Below are 17,065 nucleotides of genomic sequence, written 5' to 3'. Positions count from 1 at the left end.
CACCTGCCCTTCGCTAAGCCCCTGTGACCCCTCCCTTCCCAGGTGGGCTGCCTGCCTTGGGCCTGGAGCCCCAAGCCCAACAGTTCCCTGGTGGTCCTTTCATCCGGGGGCCAGCGCACAGCCCTGCCCACCCTGCCCTGCGAGTCTACACACCATGCCCTGCTCTGCTGCCTGGTGGGCACCCTCCCGCTAGCCATATTTTTCCGGGTGTCCTCCTTGCCAAAAATGATCCTGCTCTCCGGGCTCACCACATCCTACATCCTTGTTCTGGAGCTCAGCGGATACACCAGGACTGGGTAAGTGTGTGGCTCCTCGAGAAAAAGGCCTAAGCAGCGGTGCTACTGAATCTGTGTATACAGATATGCACTATAGGCTTCTGAGTCCAGAACTAGTCAAGATGAATTCTATACACAATTTTTAGTTTGGTGGCTGCTTCTCTTCAACCCAAGTTCTAAAGGACTCAGATTTCCCTATGATAAGTGACTCTTGGCCAAGGTCAATCCCAGCAAGCTGTTTTTGGGTGTCACCACCTGAGGGTCACTCTGAATGGTTCTTGGGTTTGGTGGCAGGTTTGCCCTGGAAGCTCGGCACTGACTTGGCTTTTCTTCCTCATATTCCCCCAGGGGTGGTGCCGTCTCCGGGCGCAGCTACGAGCCAATTGTGGCCATCCTGCTCTTCTCCTGTGCGCTGGCCCTGCATGCCAGGCAGGTGGACATCAGGCTGAGGCTGGACTACCTCTGGGCTGCACAGGCAAGACGAGCCCTTTCTGCTTCCTGGGGGTAGGGTATTTGGAGGAGGAAGAAGGCTTCAGCAAGCATATGACAGGGGCTGCCACAGACACCCACACGCCATATGGCCCTCGGAGGGCCCTCCTCAGCGGCCTGCAAGCCAGGCACTGTCTGGGGATGGAGGAAACCTATGCTGGGGGATGCAGGGAGTGGGAGCCTTGCCTTGTGAGAAGACATTTCAGAAGGTTGTGGGGTCCATGTGATGGAGACCTGCCTGATGGTCAGAGTGTGGCTCTTTCATGAGGCAGTGAGTCCTCCGCTCCCTGAACAGCATGTGCAGTGGTGGTGCAGAGGGGCTCAGCCTCGGCAGGGCTGGGCAGTGGCAGCAGGTCTCATCAGGGTCATTGGGAAACACAAGAAAATGCCAAAACTCTCACCACCTACTCCAAATTGAGTAGGTCAGCAGGTGGGGGCTGGACGTCTATATTTTTACATGTACCCTGGGAAATTCTGACGCAAGAGGCATAAGCACCTCTCTTTGGGAGACTCCATGGAGTAGCAAACATGTGAACTGGGCTCAGGCCCCAAACATCTGGGTACCAGGCTGGAGAGGAGTCATGCTTTCCTGGTCTGTAGGTGGCTTTCTGTTTGGATGTGATCCTGGCAATGACTGCCAGATATTCACCTTGAGTTCCTGCCGCGGAGCCGTGGCAGGCGCGTACCTGTGTCCACCCCATGGCTAGGGGCCAAGGCAGCGTGTGGGTGCTGGTGTGAGCATCTTCACACCAACTCCATACTCCACAGGCCTCCGGGAGGTGAGGCAGTCAAGCATTTAGGGCCAGGCTACCTGGGTTCAAATCCCATTTGTGGAATTTGCAAACTTTCACCCTGGGAAAATTTCTCCTCTTAGGTTTCCTCCCCTGAGAACCGGGAATGAAGGCTGATGAATATTAGCTTTAGCAAGAGATAGTCTTCTTATTTTGACACCTTAAGAATAGGTCTTCGCTGTTGGAGCTCTTTGATCTCATTCAGTCTTCAGAACAGCACTGCCTAGGAGCTGGAATTACAGACAAGAAAGCAGGGGCCACTGAAGTAACATGCGAGAGTCGGGCAGCCAGAAGGTGGCTGAGCTGGGATCCAGCTGCCATCTGTGTGATCTTTGGGTAGGCTCTGAACCTGTGGAGAGAGCTGTGTCTAGGGCCAGGCAGGACAGGAGCATTTTCATCCTAGGCCTACTCTGCAGCCAGGACTGAAGGCAGGTGCAGCCCAGAGTTGGGGCACAGACACCAGACAGGCACAGCCCAGAGGGTGGCCAGGACCAGCTGAGGGCTCACTGTGGAAGCAGGACCAGGCTTGCTGCTGAAGTTGGGAAGCCTGTCGATTTTTTGTCCTTCTTCCTGAGGCTGACTGGGCATCAAGCCATGCAGTTAAGTGACCGAAACCCTGGTCAGCAGTAGCAGGGGTGACAAAGGTTGGGCCTGGCATCAAGTGGTCCTCATCCTGAATTCCAGCAACTCCATGTAGGGTCTGTGTGACTTCAACCAGTGATAGGTCAGTCTGTCTTTCTGCTTCAGCAGTGAAATGGGGTGAGAATCCTAATTCAGGTGTGCAAGAAATAACTGAAATTCTCTTCCTGATGTCATTGGCCATGGACCTTGTGCAAAGTAGGTGCTCGGTAAGGCTGAGCAGCCCTTTGTCTAGCAGCCTGTTACTCTGTGATGAGCCATTTTTGGGGGGGATCTCTTTCTGGGAGGGAGGGTTAGAGTGGGGTGAAGGGTAGGTGTGAGGAGCATCTGGAGGCAAGTTATCACTCGTGAAAAAAAGGAACACAATTGTTTCCTCTAGTTTTATTCATCTGGAAAAGACAGAAGCAGCTCGGTGGGTTTATGTCAGCATGACAGGGCAGGATGCATATTTAAAGTGATGGAAATTATGTTGTTGATTTGAGTAAGCAAAAGAAAGAACATATACGTACATCACACACACACACACACACACACACACACTGTCTATATGTGTATCTATATACATGTGCTCACAAATGCTTGGTGAAAAACATGGCTTATTTTTTCCTTCACTGCATAATAGCTTTATTGAGATATATTTCACATAACACAATTCACTTGTTTAGTGAACAGTGGTTTTCAGTATACTCACAGTCCTGTAACCATTACTATAATCAATATTAGAATATTTTTATCTCCCTCAAAAGAAACCCATCCCCATCAGTTAACACTCCCCATTTCTCCTCAACCCCCAAACCCTAGGCAACTACCAGTCTACCCCCTGTCTGTGGATTTTCCCATTTCATTTATTCTTCAGCCTGTGTATTAAGTTAGTGCCTGTTCTGGGCAGAAGACATTCCTGTGTCCTACTAGATGGAGCTCTGAGCTAGCCTTGCAGGTGGGGAAGACCCAGATTCCCAAGGGACTCATGATCTGGCGCTGTCTTCACTGCATACCTGAATTCCAGGTTCTGGAGTGGGCAGGGGTTGCTGAGAACCCTCGCCCTTTGGCCTCTCCTGGGGAAGTGCTGCTGTGTGGTGCATTCACTGTCAGCAGGGCTGTCTGGACAGGCCCTAATTCCTGCTGTGGAGTGGGAGGGGTCCCTGGTGGGGGCATAAATACGTCTGCATTAAGCTGTTCTTGAACTGCTATAAAGGAATATCGGAGACTGGGTAACTGATAAAGAAAAGAGGTTTAATTGGCTCACAGTTCTACAGGCGGTACCAACAGGCACCAGCATCTGCTTGGGTTCTGGGAAGGCCTCAGGGAGTTTTTACTCATAGCAGAAGGCAAAGCATGAACATACACGTCACATGGTGAGAGCAGGAGCAAGGGGTTGGGGGGAAGGTGCCACACACTTCAAAACAACCAGATCTTGTGAGAACTCTGACTATTGCGAGAAAGGATAGCACCAAGCCAGGAGGGATCCGCCTCCGTGACCCACACACCTCCCACCAGACCCCACCTCCAACACTAGGATTACATTTCAGCATGATATTTGGCGGGGACAGATGCCCAAACCATATCAACATCTGAGTCTGACTTATCACCAGAGGAGTGCAGGCTGTGGCAGGAAGTGAGTCCTCACACCGGAAGGCCTGACTGCGGCCACAGTGAGGAAGCAAAGCCAGGCATACTGGGGAAGAGCCAGTGTTTCTCTGGGCCTTGTACGATGCTTCAGATTCGGCTATGGAAGGATGAGGGATGGGGTTGAAGGGAAAGGGATGAGGAACATGGCAGAAAGAGGGAGTTCTTCAGCAAAAACTGTGAGAGGAGTCAGAGTCCAATCACAGGGACCAGTGCTCCCTCCAGGCCCCCTGTGGGCACTGGAGCTGCAAAGGGAGGACGATAGGACCCGATCCCTGTCTCCAAAGGTGGTCTGACAGTGGAGTGTGACACAGAGCCTAGGAGGCAGGTGGGAGCCCTGTGATCCACAGGGGCCCTGAGGAAAGCAACTTGCATGGTCAGGGGCTGGCAGGAGGGCACCTTGGAAGTGGTTGTGTGGAGTCTGGCCACAGTTGGCCATCAAGTGAGGGTGCAGTAGTGGAGGTAGAGGGGGTCTCCAGGGGGCTGTGCATGTATCACAGCCTGGGCTGAGAGTGGAGGGCACACTCTAAGGGGGTGAGTTCAGGAGCCCTTGGACTATTTGAAAGACAGGGGCAGGCACAGGGCACCTCCAGGCTGGTGTGGCGCTTGGGGCAGCCACAGTGGGAACGGGCCCTAGAACCAGGGAACAGAGAGGGCTGCCTGACAGGATTCACCACCTTCAGCTGAGAGACGCAGCCAGTCTACAGCAACCATGCAAAGAGGAACCGGGAATGCTCTCCTCCCTCACTACTGGCCCCTGCTCCCGCTCCCCATTGGCCAAACCTGGCCGGAAGTAGGAGGCCCAGGACCCTGTTGGTAGAGTCCTTGGACTGGCCTCCCTGGAACAGAACCGGTGGGGAATGGACTGCAGATACAGCACGTACCTGCCTTGGAAGGGAGATCTGGCCAGCTGCAGTTTGCTAAAGCCACACCAGGTAATGGGAAAAGAGCCTCTTTATGATGGGCCGTGTTGCTGAACTTGGTCTTAGTTTGGCTCCGGCTGGCTATCCAGGGTGATCCAGCTGGCTGGTCTGGGAGGATATGTTGACCCAGCCGTCAGCTGGCCTCTCTGGGTTCAGATCTTTTAGTTGCAAAAACCTACTCAGAGCTTGAGAAGAATGGACTTGGGATGATCTAGAAAGACTGGAACAGCCCAGGCCCATGAGATCTGGGGTTTCCAGGTTATTTACTAGGGTGCCTGGTTAGCTCCTCATTCTCAGACAGCAGAGTTGGGCCTTGGCTATGACTCTTCCAGTTGAGGGACACTTCTGGGAGAGACATTTTCTCTCATCTGGGTTGACATGGCTTTTTCTTGGCTTTGGTGTTCTTTGAAATGTTATTAAATGCAGTATTTGACCCTGCCATGTTGTTCTCCATCCAGTGATACCCGCTAGCAATGCCCAATGAGCATAACAGTAATTTTAGGGCTAGAATATGCATTCCTGGGCCTTGGGGCAGCCCGGGCAAGTCTGTGGATCCTTGTGCATGTGTGTCACAAGAAAGGGTTGCTCACATGGAGTACACTGCCATGTTTGTCCACAGATAGGTAACAACAAATGCCACCTGCTTTCCTATAACCCTAGCAAAACACAGAACTTTGTAGACTTTGCCTATTTTGCCCTTGGACATTTAGGTATGTAGTACAAACATTAGAGTGCCTCAAACTATTGCAAAATTGCCAGGCCAAACACTAGGTAGGTTAATTATTTACAGAGACTCGATTGATTGTCCAAACCTGCACAAACAGATAGGCTTTTCCCTTGGGAGGCATCTCCAGCCCTTTCACCTGTAAACTCTTGTATGCTTTTGTTCCAGTGTCATTTCTTTCTTTGCATTCAGTAGATAATCGTCATAGGAATTATAATTTCAATGTTTATGCTATTTAATATAGAATGCAGTTAAAACAACTTATTTCTGTACCCATAAATGCTTAATTCAATGGTAATTCCCATTTTGCAGTTGCCATTATTAACATTTAGAGGGAAGGTTTCCTAAGATGTGGTCATGGCACAGACATGGAATTCCTGGTGGCAGAAGCTAAGTTAGAGACCTGGTTCCACCTCTTACTCTGGTCACTTGTCTTCTCCACACATGTGACAGTGACACTTGTCTCTCAGGGGATTATGGAGGAGTTTATGTCATATAAAGCCACGGTCATCATGTTTCGTGGACCCTGAAATGTTGTACGTTTGTTATTCGTCATCTTGTTCTCTGTTACTGGCCATAGGTTTCACATCTGGCCTTTGGGTGAGTACATCCTCGCAAACAGCTTTTATGGAGGGACAAATGGTTCCAGATATATCCCAGCTGCATCCTGCAACACACTTCTATGGAAACCCTCGAGGAACCAAACCTTGGTGCATAACCTCAGGACCCCACATCCATCAGGCCCCACGCCCACTGGAAACACACCCTTTGCCCATCTGAGAGTGTGCACTCAGCCTCTGGCATGCATCCACTCTGTACCTACGCACAAAGTGTTACCACCTGCCTCCATCCAACAGGTGCTTATTGGGCACCAAAGTATACCTAATCCTGTGCTGGGGATGCTCACGTGGTTGAGGTGTAACCCCTGCCCTTGGGTGCTCACGGGCTGTTAAAGGAATCAAACACAAGCCACAGAAAATTTCAGTACAGTGAAGGGCGTGCCATGTAAAATGTAGACAGGACCCTGACCCAGGCAGGTGGATGTGATATCATTTAAATATAATACCTCACCCCTGAGGCTTAAAGGATGAGTAGGAATTAGCCAAGGGAAGGGCAGAGTGCTAGGTGGGGTAAGTGTGTCTGTCTCCTGAGATGCTTGTTTTTATTGTTATTTTAAAAAATCAGTTCATAATACTGTATTGTGTACTTGAAATTTGGTAAGATAGCAGATTTTAAGTGTCCTCACCCCTCCCCATCCCAGACACACACAAATGGTAACTGCGGGTGGTGATAGATGTGTTAAGTAATTTGATCGTAGTAGTGGTTATGCAATGTATACATATAGGAAACCATCACATTGCACACCTTGGATATATACAGTTTTTGTCAATTAAATATTTCAAAATAAAAAAAATACTAAGAGTTACCAAATCTGGATCTCAAGAGCAAGAAATTAAATGTTGGTCAAAGGAAAAAAAGGGTCTTTCAGTAATGTTAGAGGGTAATAAAGGGGTCAATTTATCAAGAGGACATAGTCCTAAACATTTATGTACCTAAAACAGATCATCAAAATACATAAAGTAAAAATTGATAGAACTGCAAGAAATTCTTCTATCTATAATTATAGTTGGAGTTTCCAACATTCCTTTCAAAAAGCGATAGAATCACTAGACAGAAAATCAGTGACAGATTGCAACACTTAAGAACACTGTCAACCAACTTGACTTAATTGACATTTATAAAACACACCATCCAACAGCAACAGAATACATATTCTATTCAAGAACACATAAGTATGAACAGTACAGCAAGTCTCAGGAAATTCAAAAGGTTTCAAATCATACAAGGCATGTTCCTTAACTACAATATAATTAAATTAGAAGTCCATAACAGAAAGATCTCTGAGAAATCCTCAACTAAAGAGTATACTTCTTAATAACTTTTGGTTCAAAGAAGAAATCAAAAGGAAAATTAGAAAGTAATATGAGCCAAATGAAACTACATATGAGATCAACATTTGTGGGGTTCAGCTAAAGCAGTACTTGGAGGAAAATGTATAATACAAAGCACCTATATTAGAAAAGAAGAAAGGTCTCTCTCAAATCACCTGAAGCCAGAAAAGAGGAAATTAAACCAAAAGTAATCAGAAGAAATTAAATAATAGAGACCAGTTTCTATAAATGTTTAAGGAATAAAATAACAAGGAAGTATTATAATCAATTTTATCTCAATAAAATTGACAACTTACAGGGAAGGATACAGATCCTTTGGGTCTTGCTTTTCACCTTTGTTAGGAAGAACCAGAGGAGCATTAATTCTCAGACTAATTTTGTCTACTCCTGAGGCAAAACCCTTTTCGGTACTTTACCTGATGCCTGGTGAATTACAAGGTTTTTTATTCTTGCCAGTGGAGGCAGGAACAATTCTCAGCATTGCATGAAGTTTGGGGTTTGTTCCCTACAGTCCTTTCCCTAACCTGTGCTAATCCCTAGATGGTTCTTTCTCTAGCCTTTGCTAATCAATACTCAACTAGAGACTTGAAGAGACTGGAACACTGTCCTCTCTGGTATTTTCCCTTTGAACTCAAGCTGCCTGGGGCTTCCAAGCCGCCTAGGCTTGTCAAATCTGGGCTCCACATGCACTGCCTCTAGGCGCGGCCTGGAAACTCTCCCAGCAGTATGCTGGGCCATTGTAGGCCTCATCACTCATTCCCATCACTCAAGGATCACTGTCTTTCATTGCCTCCTGTCCAGTATTTGGAAAGCTGCTGTTTTATCTATTTTGTGTGGTCTGCTTGTTGCTTGTAGGAGGGCAGATTGAATCCCTGTTACTCCATCTTTTCCAGAAGTGGAACTTCATGTGGCCATTTAAGTGTCTTTGACCCCAAAACTGGTCATTATCCCCATGTAACAGGTGAGGGCCAAAGTAAATGGCCAAAGGTCAGAACTGAAATCTGCCAGACCCTAAATGGGCACTCTCATGGATGCCATGCAGAGCATGTCTCAGAAGCCTTCTCCTGCCAAGTTAAGTACCACCGAGTGGAATGGCATTCTGGTGAGAGCTGTCTGTAGGCAGAATCCTGTGAACACAGCCAAGAATTAGAAGTCCTCAGCTCTGAGGCCTGTGCTTCTCCCTCCACAGCACTCAAGATTTCATATGCATGTGTGGCTGGAGGGTTTCTCTGAAAGGTTAGATCTGGGTTAGAAGGACCCAGCATAACTTCAACATAGAGCAAAAGCTCCAAAGACCTCAGAAGTTGCTTTCTGCCCACAGTGTGGACTGTTTGTGAAGAGCAGTGTGGTAGCAGTGTGGTAGTCACCGTGCAACAAGAAAGAAGATGTCTGTGGTGTGTCTCAATGCCGTGTTGGGCTCGAGCACGTGAAGTTCACCTGCAGGCCCTAACTTGATCACAGCACAGTTTTGCTTATCTATGACCAGCCTACAGAACTCAGTTCTGCTAATGCAGGCACCTCTGTGTTCTTCTCAAGAGTGTGGAAAATAGCACCTCAATTCCTCCCTGGTTCGAAAAGATAGAGAAACGTCGTAACTCCAGACTTTCTGATGAGGAAATGGAGCCTTCTGCTTTAAGGCACCAGAGGCCGTCTGAAACAGCAGACCCACCGGACATCCCCTAGGACATCTTTCCATCATGGAGTGTGGCTCCTTTGCATTTTTTTCTGTATGCGTGTGCAATGAGAAATCCAGATTTTACAGCCGTGGCTCATGCCTGTAATCCCAGCACTTTGGGAGGCTGAGGCGGGTGGATCATGAGGTCAGGAGATCAAGACCATCCTGGCTAGCACGGTGAAATCCCGTCTCTACTAAGAAATACAAAAAATTAGCCCGGCATGGTGGCAGGCGCCTGTGGTCCCAGCTTCTCGGGAGGTTGGGGCAGGAGTATGGCGTGAACCTGGGAGGCAGAGCTTGCAGTGAGCCCAGATCACCCCACTGCACTCCAGCCTGAGCGACAGAGCTATACTCCGTCTCAAAAAAAAAAGAAAAAGAAAAATCCAGATTTTCTGCAACAGTTTGTGTTACATTTATAATCACAAAGACCATGTTTAGCACAGTTAGTGTCCATGTGGAGTGACCGGGGCCGCTCTTGCCTGGCTAGTGGTTGTGGAAACAAGGGAGCTTGTGCTGGCAACACGTGATCAGGGTCAGGCTCTCAGCCCTCCCCGGGACCTTTCAGCTTCAGAGTACTCCCCCGTAGGATGTCCTCCCTCACATTCTGAGTGGGTAAATTCACAGTGGCCTCCCCAGCTCTGAGGCCTATGCTTCTCCCTAGACTCTCCTGCATCTTGCAAGTAGAGCAAAAGCTCCAAAGACCCCAGAAGTTGCTTTCTGCCCACAGGCTGCTCCTGCTAGTCAAGGGAGGAGAGGAGAGGGAGGGGAGGGAGGGGAGGGGAGGGAGGGGAGGGAGGGAGAGGAGAGGAGAGTGGAAGACAGAATGTCGTGAAGGCCCTGGGCAGGTGTTGTCTGCTCCTCAGAAAGGAGTAATTTATTCTAACTAAGGAGCTGAAGAGGACTTCCTGGAGGAGGTAGTATTGGACCAGGACTTTCACTGTGGCGAGAAATGCTGACTTTTCTGAAAAGGGTAATTGTGGTAATTCTCTGGTTTCAATGTCTAACATTTTACCCTGGAAACTTCAGTCACTGAAACAGCTTGATCAATTTCCAGCAGATCCTACCCCCACATTTTATATTGGCGTAAGTGGAAATTCAAAGCTAGGAAAGAGGACTTTGACAGGGCCTTCACTTCGTTAGACAGACAGGGCGTCTTCTGCTTATGGAGGCTGGATGCTATCTTCCCAGCCTCGGTTTCCCTCCGTGTACAGTGACGGTGGACCTCGTGAATCACTGAGAGCAGATCTCCCAGGGACAGGACCAACTGTGCCCACTGCAGCCTCATAGCTTCACTGTTAGCAAGAGCTCTCTTTACCTGTTTTTGTTGTTTTTTTTGTTGTGTTTGGTTTTTTTTGTTGTTTTGTTTTTGGTTTTTTTTGAGATGGAATTTTGCTCTTGTTGCCCAGGCTGGAGTGCAATGGCGTGATCTTGGCTCACCGCAACCTCTCCCTCCCGGGTTCAAGTGATTCTCCTTCCTCAGCCTCCCGAGTAGCTGGGGTTACAGGCATGCACCACCATGCCCGGCTAATTTTGTATTTTTAGTAGAGATGGGGTTTCTCCATGTTGGTCAGGCGGGTCTTGAACTCCTGACCTTAGGTGATCTGCCTGCCTCAGCCTCCCAAAATGCTGGGATTACAGGCATAAGCCACTGCGCCCAGCCCTCTTTACCTTTTAAAATGGCATCCCCATCTTGCTTCCTATCTGAAACACTGGACACAGCCCTGCCTTCAACTACTTTGTTGACTCATCCTAAGAAATGAAGAACTACCAAGCATTTCAGCACAACAGAACTTTCAGCTCAGAAGCTCCTTAGAAGTAAAGACTTCATTGTCAGAAACAGAGCCAGCCTCTGCATTCACCACCGCCGGTCCCAGCATTTCTGTGGGGGGTGGATGTTGGATAGTCCTGGTTTATTCGAGCTGATTTGCCCTCCAGCTTATGAACTCCGATTCCCCCAGCTATGACATCGCCACAGCCTCATTTACACCACAGGGCCATGGATGGGACAAACACATCATGAGGGCTGTGGTCTGCCTTTTTATTTCTTGGAAAGAGGAATGCAACAAGATGCTAAGTATTTTATAGAAAACCACACATGCATGTGTGCATGCACACACACACACACACACACACACACACACACACACCACTTACAGACTTCTCAGGGCAGTGTGGAACATGTACATGTGCCTGCCTGCATCCACACATTGTAACTGCAGCATTTGCAGGCTTATTCTCTCATTTTCTAATAAAGATCAGGGATAACATTTTTAATTCATTGAATTGTTCAAATTTAAAATTATGATTTCTCTTTAATGTAGTAGAATAATGTAAGTCACATTTCTCCTCATGAAGCCTTAACTGAAATGCATTTTTGATCTAAAAAGGGCTTTTCATCTGTCCTGTGCTAAAAGGGAAGTGGGGCTGATTGGAGCAGCAGGCAGCAGAGGCCTGCGTGAGAGGCCTGGGTTTAGGGGATGGCCACCTGTTGCACTGGCAGGACTTGATGGATCTGAAGTGCTGAGTTGGGTGCCAGGTGAACAAGGATGCTGAGTTGGGGGCCCTGTTCAGATTAAGAACACCAGCACCATACTCAGCCTGCCCCATGCTGTAAACAGTGCTTGTAAAGTCTTGTGCTTTGGCTGGAAAAATAATTAGTGAAAAGCAGGCATGTGTTCATGTTATGTGGTCTCTGAAGTGGCCTCACAAAGCTCGAGTCCCCAGTGGGGAGCTGAGACCTCTCCCCATGCCTCACCCTCCTATCAAGCTGGTCATTTTCATGCATGACCATGGTCCTATGGTTTGAGAAGAACACAGAGTAGGAGCTGGCACCAGAGTGACCCCTGGTAGGCTCAGGTTCCGTGCTCACTACAGCCGCTGAATTGATAGAAAAAAACTGGACAAAATAAAACTGAACTGTCACTGTGTGTTTAAAATACAGTCTTTTGATCATACAGCCAGCTGAGTACCAGCTCATGGTGGGAGACCTGGGGAGTTTGCTGGGAGCCCTGCATTTGGCTAAAGCCCTGCCTCCAGCCAGTGCCCTGCCTGGGAGAAGCCTTAGCCAGCTTGCTGGGCTCAGCCTGAACATCCAGGCAGAGAGGTGCCTTCAAACCAGTCACCAGTAAGAGGAGTGACCAAAGGAACTGAAAGTAGGATGTAGAGTGAGGGCATTTCAGTCCTCCCATCCTGGTACAGCTGGCCTCTGGGGCACACTGAGGACAGAACCAGGGCCTCTGGACAAAAGATCCAGGGAGGGAGATTTTCATTCAACGTATGTTGTCCAGCGGCTTGAGAGTTTGAGGTTGGATGAAGCTGACATGTACAGTAGTGAGTCCCCCATCTCTGTGAGGTGTTCAAGGAAATGCAGATAACTGCCCAAGGAGATTAGGTAGACTGGATTCATTAATTACTTTAGAGGTAAGATTACCTCTAAAAATGCTTCTTGGAATACTGATATTTGAGGGAAATAATCAAGGCAGCCTCCCGAGCAGCCAGAGTGAGAGCTGCGGACAAGGTGGAGAACGTGTGGTGGTTGTGCACCTCTGCTGGGGGACGGGAGGGTGGGAGGCTGGTAGTTGTTAGGGGCACATCAGGGACCTAACTACATGGGAGGGAAGGAGAGTGGAAAGTGGGAAATACTCCAGAGTTCAGCCCTGTAGAGTTGCTGCCTACTCCTGGCACTCTGAGGTTGGGCTAGGTTGTGCGGCAGTCGCAGACCTCCTGAGGGTGCCAGTAGTGTTCATCAGAGAGGACGAGTCCTCTTCTCACTCTGTGTCTGATGCAGTTCAGCGAGAGGATCATGTCATCGTTGTCCTCCAAGATCCAGGCCAGTGGACACCGGAGCTTCCTCAGTCCCGCAGCACAGAAGGGGGGCTGTGAAGTCGAGGCTGGCCACTGAGGGTCCAGCCGGAAGCCCCCCTTGGTCTCTCTGGTTATCAAGGGCTGGGACTGCACAATCCTCTTTGTCCCTGAAAGTCAGTGGTGAGCATTAGGGACTTCTACCCCAGAGCCCTGCAGGGAGGAGAGAAGCCACTGGCATCCATTCCGGGGAGACTCACTGGGTCAGGGCATGTGGCTCTGCCCCTCTGGTGTTTCTGCCCTCTTGACAACAGTTATGGGACTACTCTGGACATGTGCACCCTGCCCAGCCTGCCCAGCCAGGACCCCCCTTAATCTCAGGATTCATCTGTCCTTGGAGCAGTGACACCATGCAGAGACGTGCATCAGTTTCTTACTTGCTTGCTCTGATCTTTCTGTGTCCCGCCGGTGGCATGGGTCACAGAGTGCCTCTTGCTTAAGGGAAAACCAAGTGTCAAAGAAGCTGAACATGAAGCAATTCAGCCCCAAAGTTAGAGACTAAGTTCCTTTAACTTGAGGGCTGAAGACTATTGTCTTAGCTGCTGCTGTGCTTGGAGAAGTTCCTTTCCCTCTGCACTTTCCCAAAAGGAGGTGTTTGTGGAACCTGGGGTGCCCACAAAGTGGGGTGTGTGCCCCTCAGGAAACCAGATGGTTCAGCGAGGTTTGGGGAGAGGGCATCACAAAGTCTATTTATAGTGATTGTATCTGAGAATTAAGAAATGTTTTTTCCTGATGTTGAAGAATGAACTGGCAGTGCTGACCTGACACTGGCCAGATGCCCTGTGTCACTTGCAGGAGGGAGGTGGGGACATCACTTCCAAGACAGAATGAGGACAGGACCACCCTCCCTTGGCTGTTCCCTTGTAGTAAACATGTTGTTGATTCCAGGTTCTGGGGTTACTGGTCTTGTTAGTTAGAAGACTCTGTCGGGGTGACTGTGGGAGTCACTCATAGCACATGTCGGCACACGGGGAGTTGCCAAGTTATGCTGTTTGTTATTTTGTTCTCTTTTCCAAATGACAAGCACTCTAGGCTGTGACCTCTCTGAGGCATCATGTAACTATCACTAGATGCATCCTGGTCAGTGATTTCTGAAACAGAAGGACAATTGAGAAGGGAAATACCTTTTGAAAGAAACTGTGCCATAAAGAGAACATTCAGAGCATGGAGGTTGGATGGACACGTGATTTTGTTGACAGGAATAATGTGTGGTGCCCACTACTCTTTCTTAAAAATAGAGTTTCCTGGTGGGAAAATCTTATAGACTGAGAATTTCAGTGGATTTTCGTCACATTTGTTAAAATATATAACAATTACAACTTCTGCTTGGTTTGTGAAAATAAGTGGCACAGGGAAAGATGGCCGTTTCTCATTCAAATTTCACCAAAGACCTTTGCATTTGTGGATGGATTAAGAGATATATGATGATTTCGGAAGGACAGCAGCTCTGATAGCCCATTAATCCAAATGTGGAAATAAGCAGAATGTAGACGCAAATTTTTAAATCACAATGCCATAAACCTAGACTGTGGTTTTTAATCAAAGCATACTCAATTACATTGTTTTCACTCAAATACTATTAACACTAACAATAGTATTTTAGAGAGAGCCGTGATTTTTGTGCCACTAATAAATAAAACAAAGCTATTATTTTAGAAATATTCTTTACTTTCTGTTTATGTCACCCTTTACAAACCTTTCTTTTGTGTATATTGGAGCCTGATGTGTTAACACATAATTAATAATGTGGGTCCTATAGAGAGGTGTTTGTCCAGAATGTCATTATTCATGAGAACTTGAGTTGAAAGCAGCCCCAGAGACCATCTGGAAATTGAAGGTTTCTGACCTTTGAGCATGACCCAGAGTAAGTCAGCACCGTGCCCAGACAGCCGCTGCGTGGGCAGAGCGTGGCTCCAGCCCATCTGGGCAGCCAGACCCCAGCTCTGGTCTGACTGGGAAGGTTATGGTTCCTGGGTTTCTTTTGTCCTCGTCTGCTTCTGGTCTACACTCCTTAAGGGACAGGAAGAAACACCTGGTGCCGTCTGTCTCCATGGGTCGCACTGATTCGCTGGCATTGTCTTCCCAGAACACACTTGCACCAGGCCTGCCCTGCATGCCCTGCCTGGCTTCACACACACCCCCATCCTCGTACCTGGCTCTCAAGGCTCGGGGCCTCCTCACCTATATCCTTGGAAATCTCCACTTCTCTGTTTTAGCTGGTGGAATCACTGCGTGCAGTCTAGCGGCATGTTCTTGGCCAGCTCAGCTCTGATAATATCAGTACTGCCAGAAAGCAGCTGTGCTCTTTAGGCTTACTAAGGGGCGTGCTGTCCCCTCAGCCCTTGTTAAGTACAACCCTACAAGGGTTCCCTCTAAAAGTGGGTGTGTTATACCCATTTTACAATAAGGAAACCACGGCACAGTGAGGCTGCATCTGCTGGCCGGGTCACCAGCCACCTAGGGGGACATGAATCAGGGGAGTTGGCCTCCAAACCATGGCTTGTGGTGGCCAGGCCATGGGCCGCTCCACAAGGGCAATCACTGCACAGTGTTTACTACATTCAAGAGTTTAATGCCTCCATAAATGCTGATACATACTTGGAATACTCCCCAAGCTTCACTCCTTTCAGGAGTTGGGTTTTGTGTGAGGAAACACAGGGACCCCAGTGGCTTCTGCCTCCTAGGGCTGTGCTGGGCCCTGCCAAGAGCACTTCTTGAGCCCTCACAGTGGTCCATGAATGGGGCCTTTGCTGTCAGCTTAGTCAGTCTGCAGGGTCCTACAGCTAGCAGTAAGCGGGCTGGGACTCACCTGCTCCTGCCATCTGCTCTGCTGTGTCCCCATGGTGGGACCCTTTGGGTCTTTACTCCTTGCCCCAGGGAGCTGGAAGTCAGCACTCAGATGAGCTCATTGGCCCTGGATCTGCCCCTGCCCTAGGTCCCTGCAGGGTTCTACTTGTCTCAGTGCCCAGAGGGATGTGGCTCTAGTGAAGACCAGAGAGATTCCAGAGGAAACAGGAGCCTTAGGAAGGTGTCTGCCCCGCCTGGGCGTGAGGCATTCTAGGACAGGTGCCCTGCGGGGCACATCAGGAGCTGCCTGGGGGCTGGTGGAGCCTGTGGATGGGCACATGCCTGAGAAAGAGTTGCTGTAGCATCTGGTCCCTAAGAGGTAGCAGAGGGCAGGATAGACCCTGGAAATGAGGTGAAGCCATAGTTTGTTCTTTGGACATTCTAGTAGATGAGGTGGTGACTTAGGCAGACATCTGCAGATCTTCCCTACCCAGTAACATGGATCTAGTCTTGTGTCTAGTGGGGAGGAGGGACAGGAGCATGGATGTAGACCATCAGCACACCTGGAGTCCAGTTTGGATGATTAGAAGGAAGTGTGCGGTGGGGACAAGTGAAGGCAGCATGAGTGGACGGGACTAATGGAGGCTCATGTTACCCCAGGCAGAGGAGGAGCGAGAGGACATGGAGAAGGTGAAGCTGGACAACAGGCGCATCCTCTTCAACCTCCTGCCGGCCCATGTCGCCCAGCACTTCCTCATGTCCAACCCTCGGAACATGGTGAGCACCCAGCCTGCGCCTCCCAGCACTAGCCCGGCACTGCTCTGGCCACCCCCCTTGGCGCTCACCTGGCTGACCCTTCCCGACCCATCCTTTGAATTTCTAGGACCTCTACTACCAGTCCTACTCCCAGGTGGGCGTCATGTTCGCCTCCATCCCCAACTTCAACGACTTCTACATCGAGCTGGACGGCAACAACATGGGGGTGGAGTGTCTGCGGCTTCTCAATGAGATCATCGCTGACTTTGACGAGGTGAGGCTGTGCATCGCCATCCTGACCCCGCCTGGTTGTGGTGGTGCATCCAGCTGCATGGGCAGAGTGTGTCTCATAATATGTCACATTCTCTGTAGCTGGAATGAGAGAAAGCAAATCCCAGGAAGCACAGGCATTCTGTCTCCTTTGGGATACAGACCAACCATGACAGGAGAGAAGGGGGTCTTGACTCTAGGGCGGGGGACCAGGGCCACTGGGTGGGGCTGGGTGTTTATCCTCATGTTGTAAATGTCAGGGCTGGGACATCTACAGTGGCCAGGGCTGGGCAGCCT

General features: G+C 49.3%; 1 protein-coding gene across 1 annotated transcript in view; it reads left to right on the top strand.

Moving 5' to 3' along the window:
* The window catches only part of ADCY1 (adenylate cyclase 1), a 147,392-nt gene that overhangs the window by 111,953 nt on the left and 18,374 nt on the right, over positions 1 to 17,065 (top strand). Inside the window, exons 13-16 of the mRNA XM_030796191.1 lie at positions 43 to 296; positions 624 to 750; positions 16,403 to 16,519; positions 16,626 to 16,772. Coding sequence (XP_030652051.1) covers positions 43 to 296; positions 624 to 750; positions 16,403 to 16,519; positions 16,626 to 16,772 — 645 coding nt within the window. The remainder of the gene's footprint in view (positions 1 to 42; positions 297 to 623; positions 751 to 16,402; positions 16,520 to 16,625; positions 16,773 to 17,065) is intronic.

This window comes from Nomascus leucogenys, chromosome 17 (genome assembly GCF_006542625.1).
Source record: "Nomascus leucogenys isolate Asia chromosome 17, Asia_NLE_v1, whole genome shotgun sequence".
Taxonomy (NCBI): Eukaryota; Metazoa; Chordata; class Mammalia; order Primates; family Hylobatidae; genus Nomascus; species Nomascus leucogenys.
The sequence above is the reverse complement of the archived record's forward strand: the minus strand, read 5'-3'. Positions and strand labels throughout refer to the sequence as shown.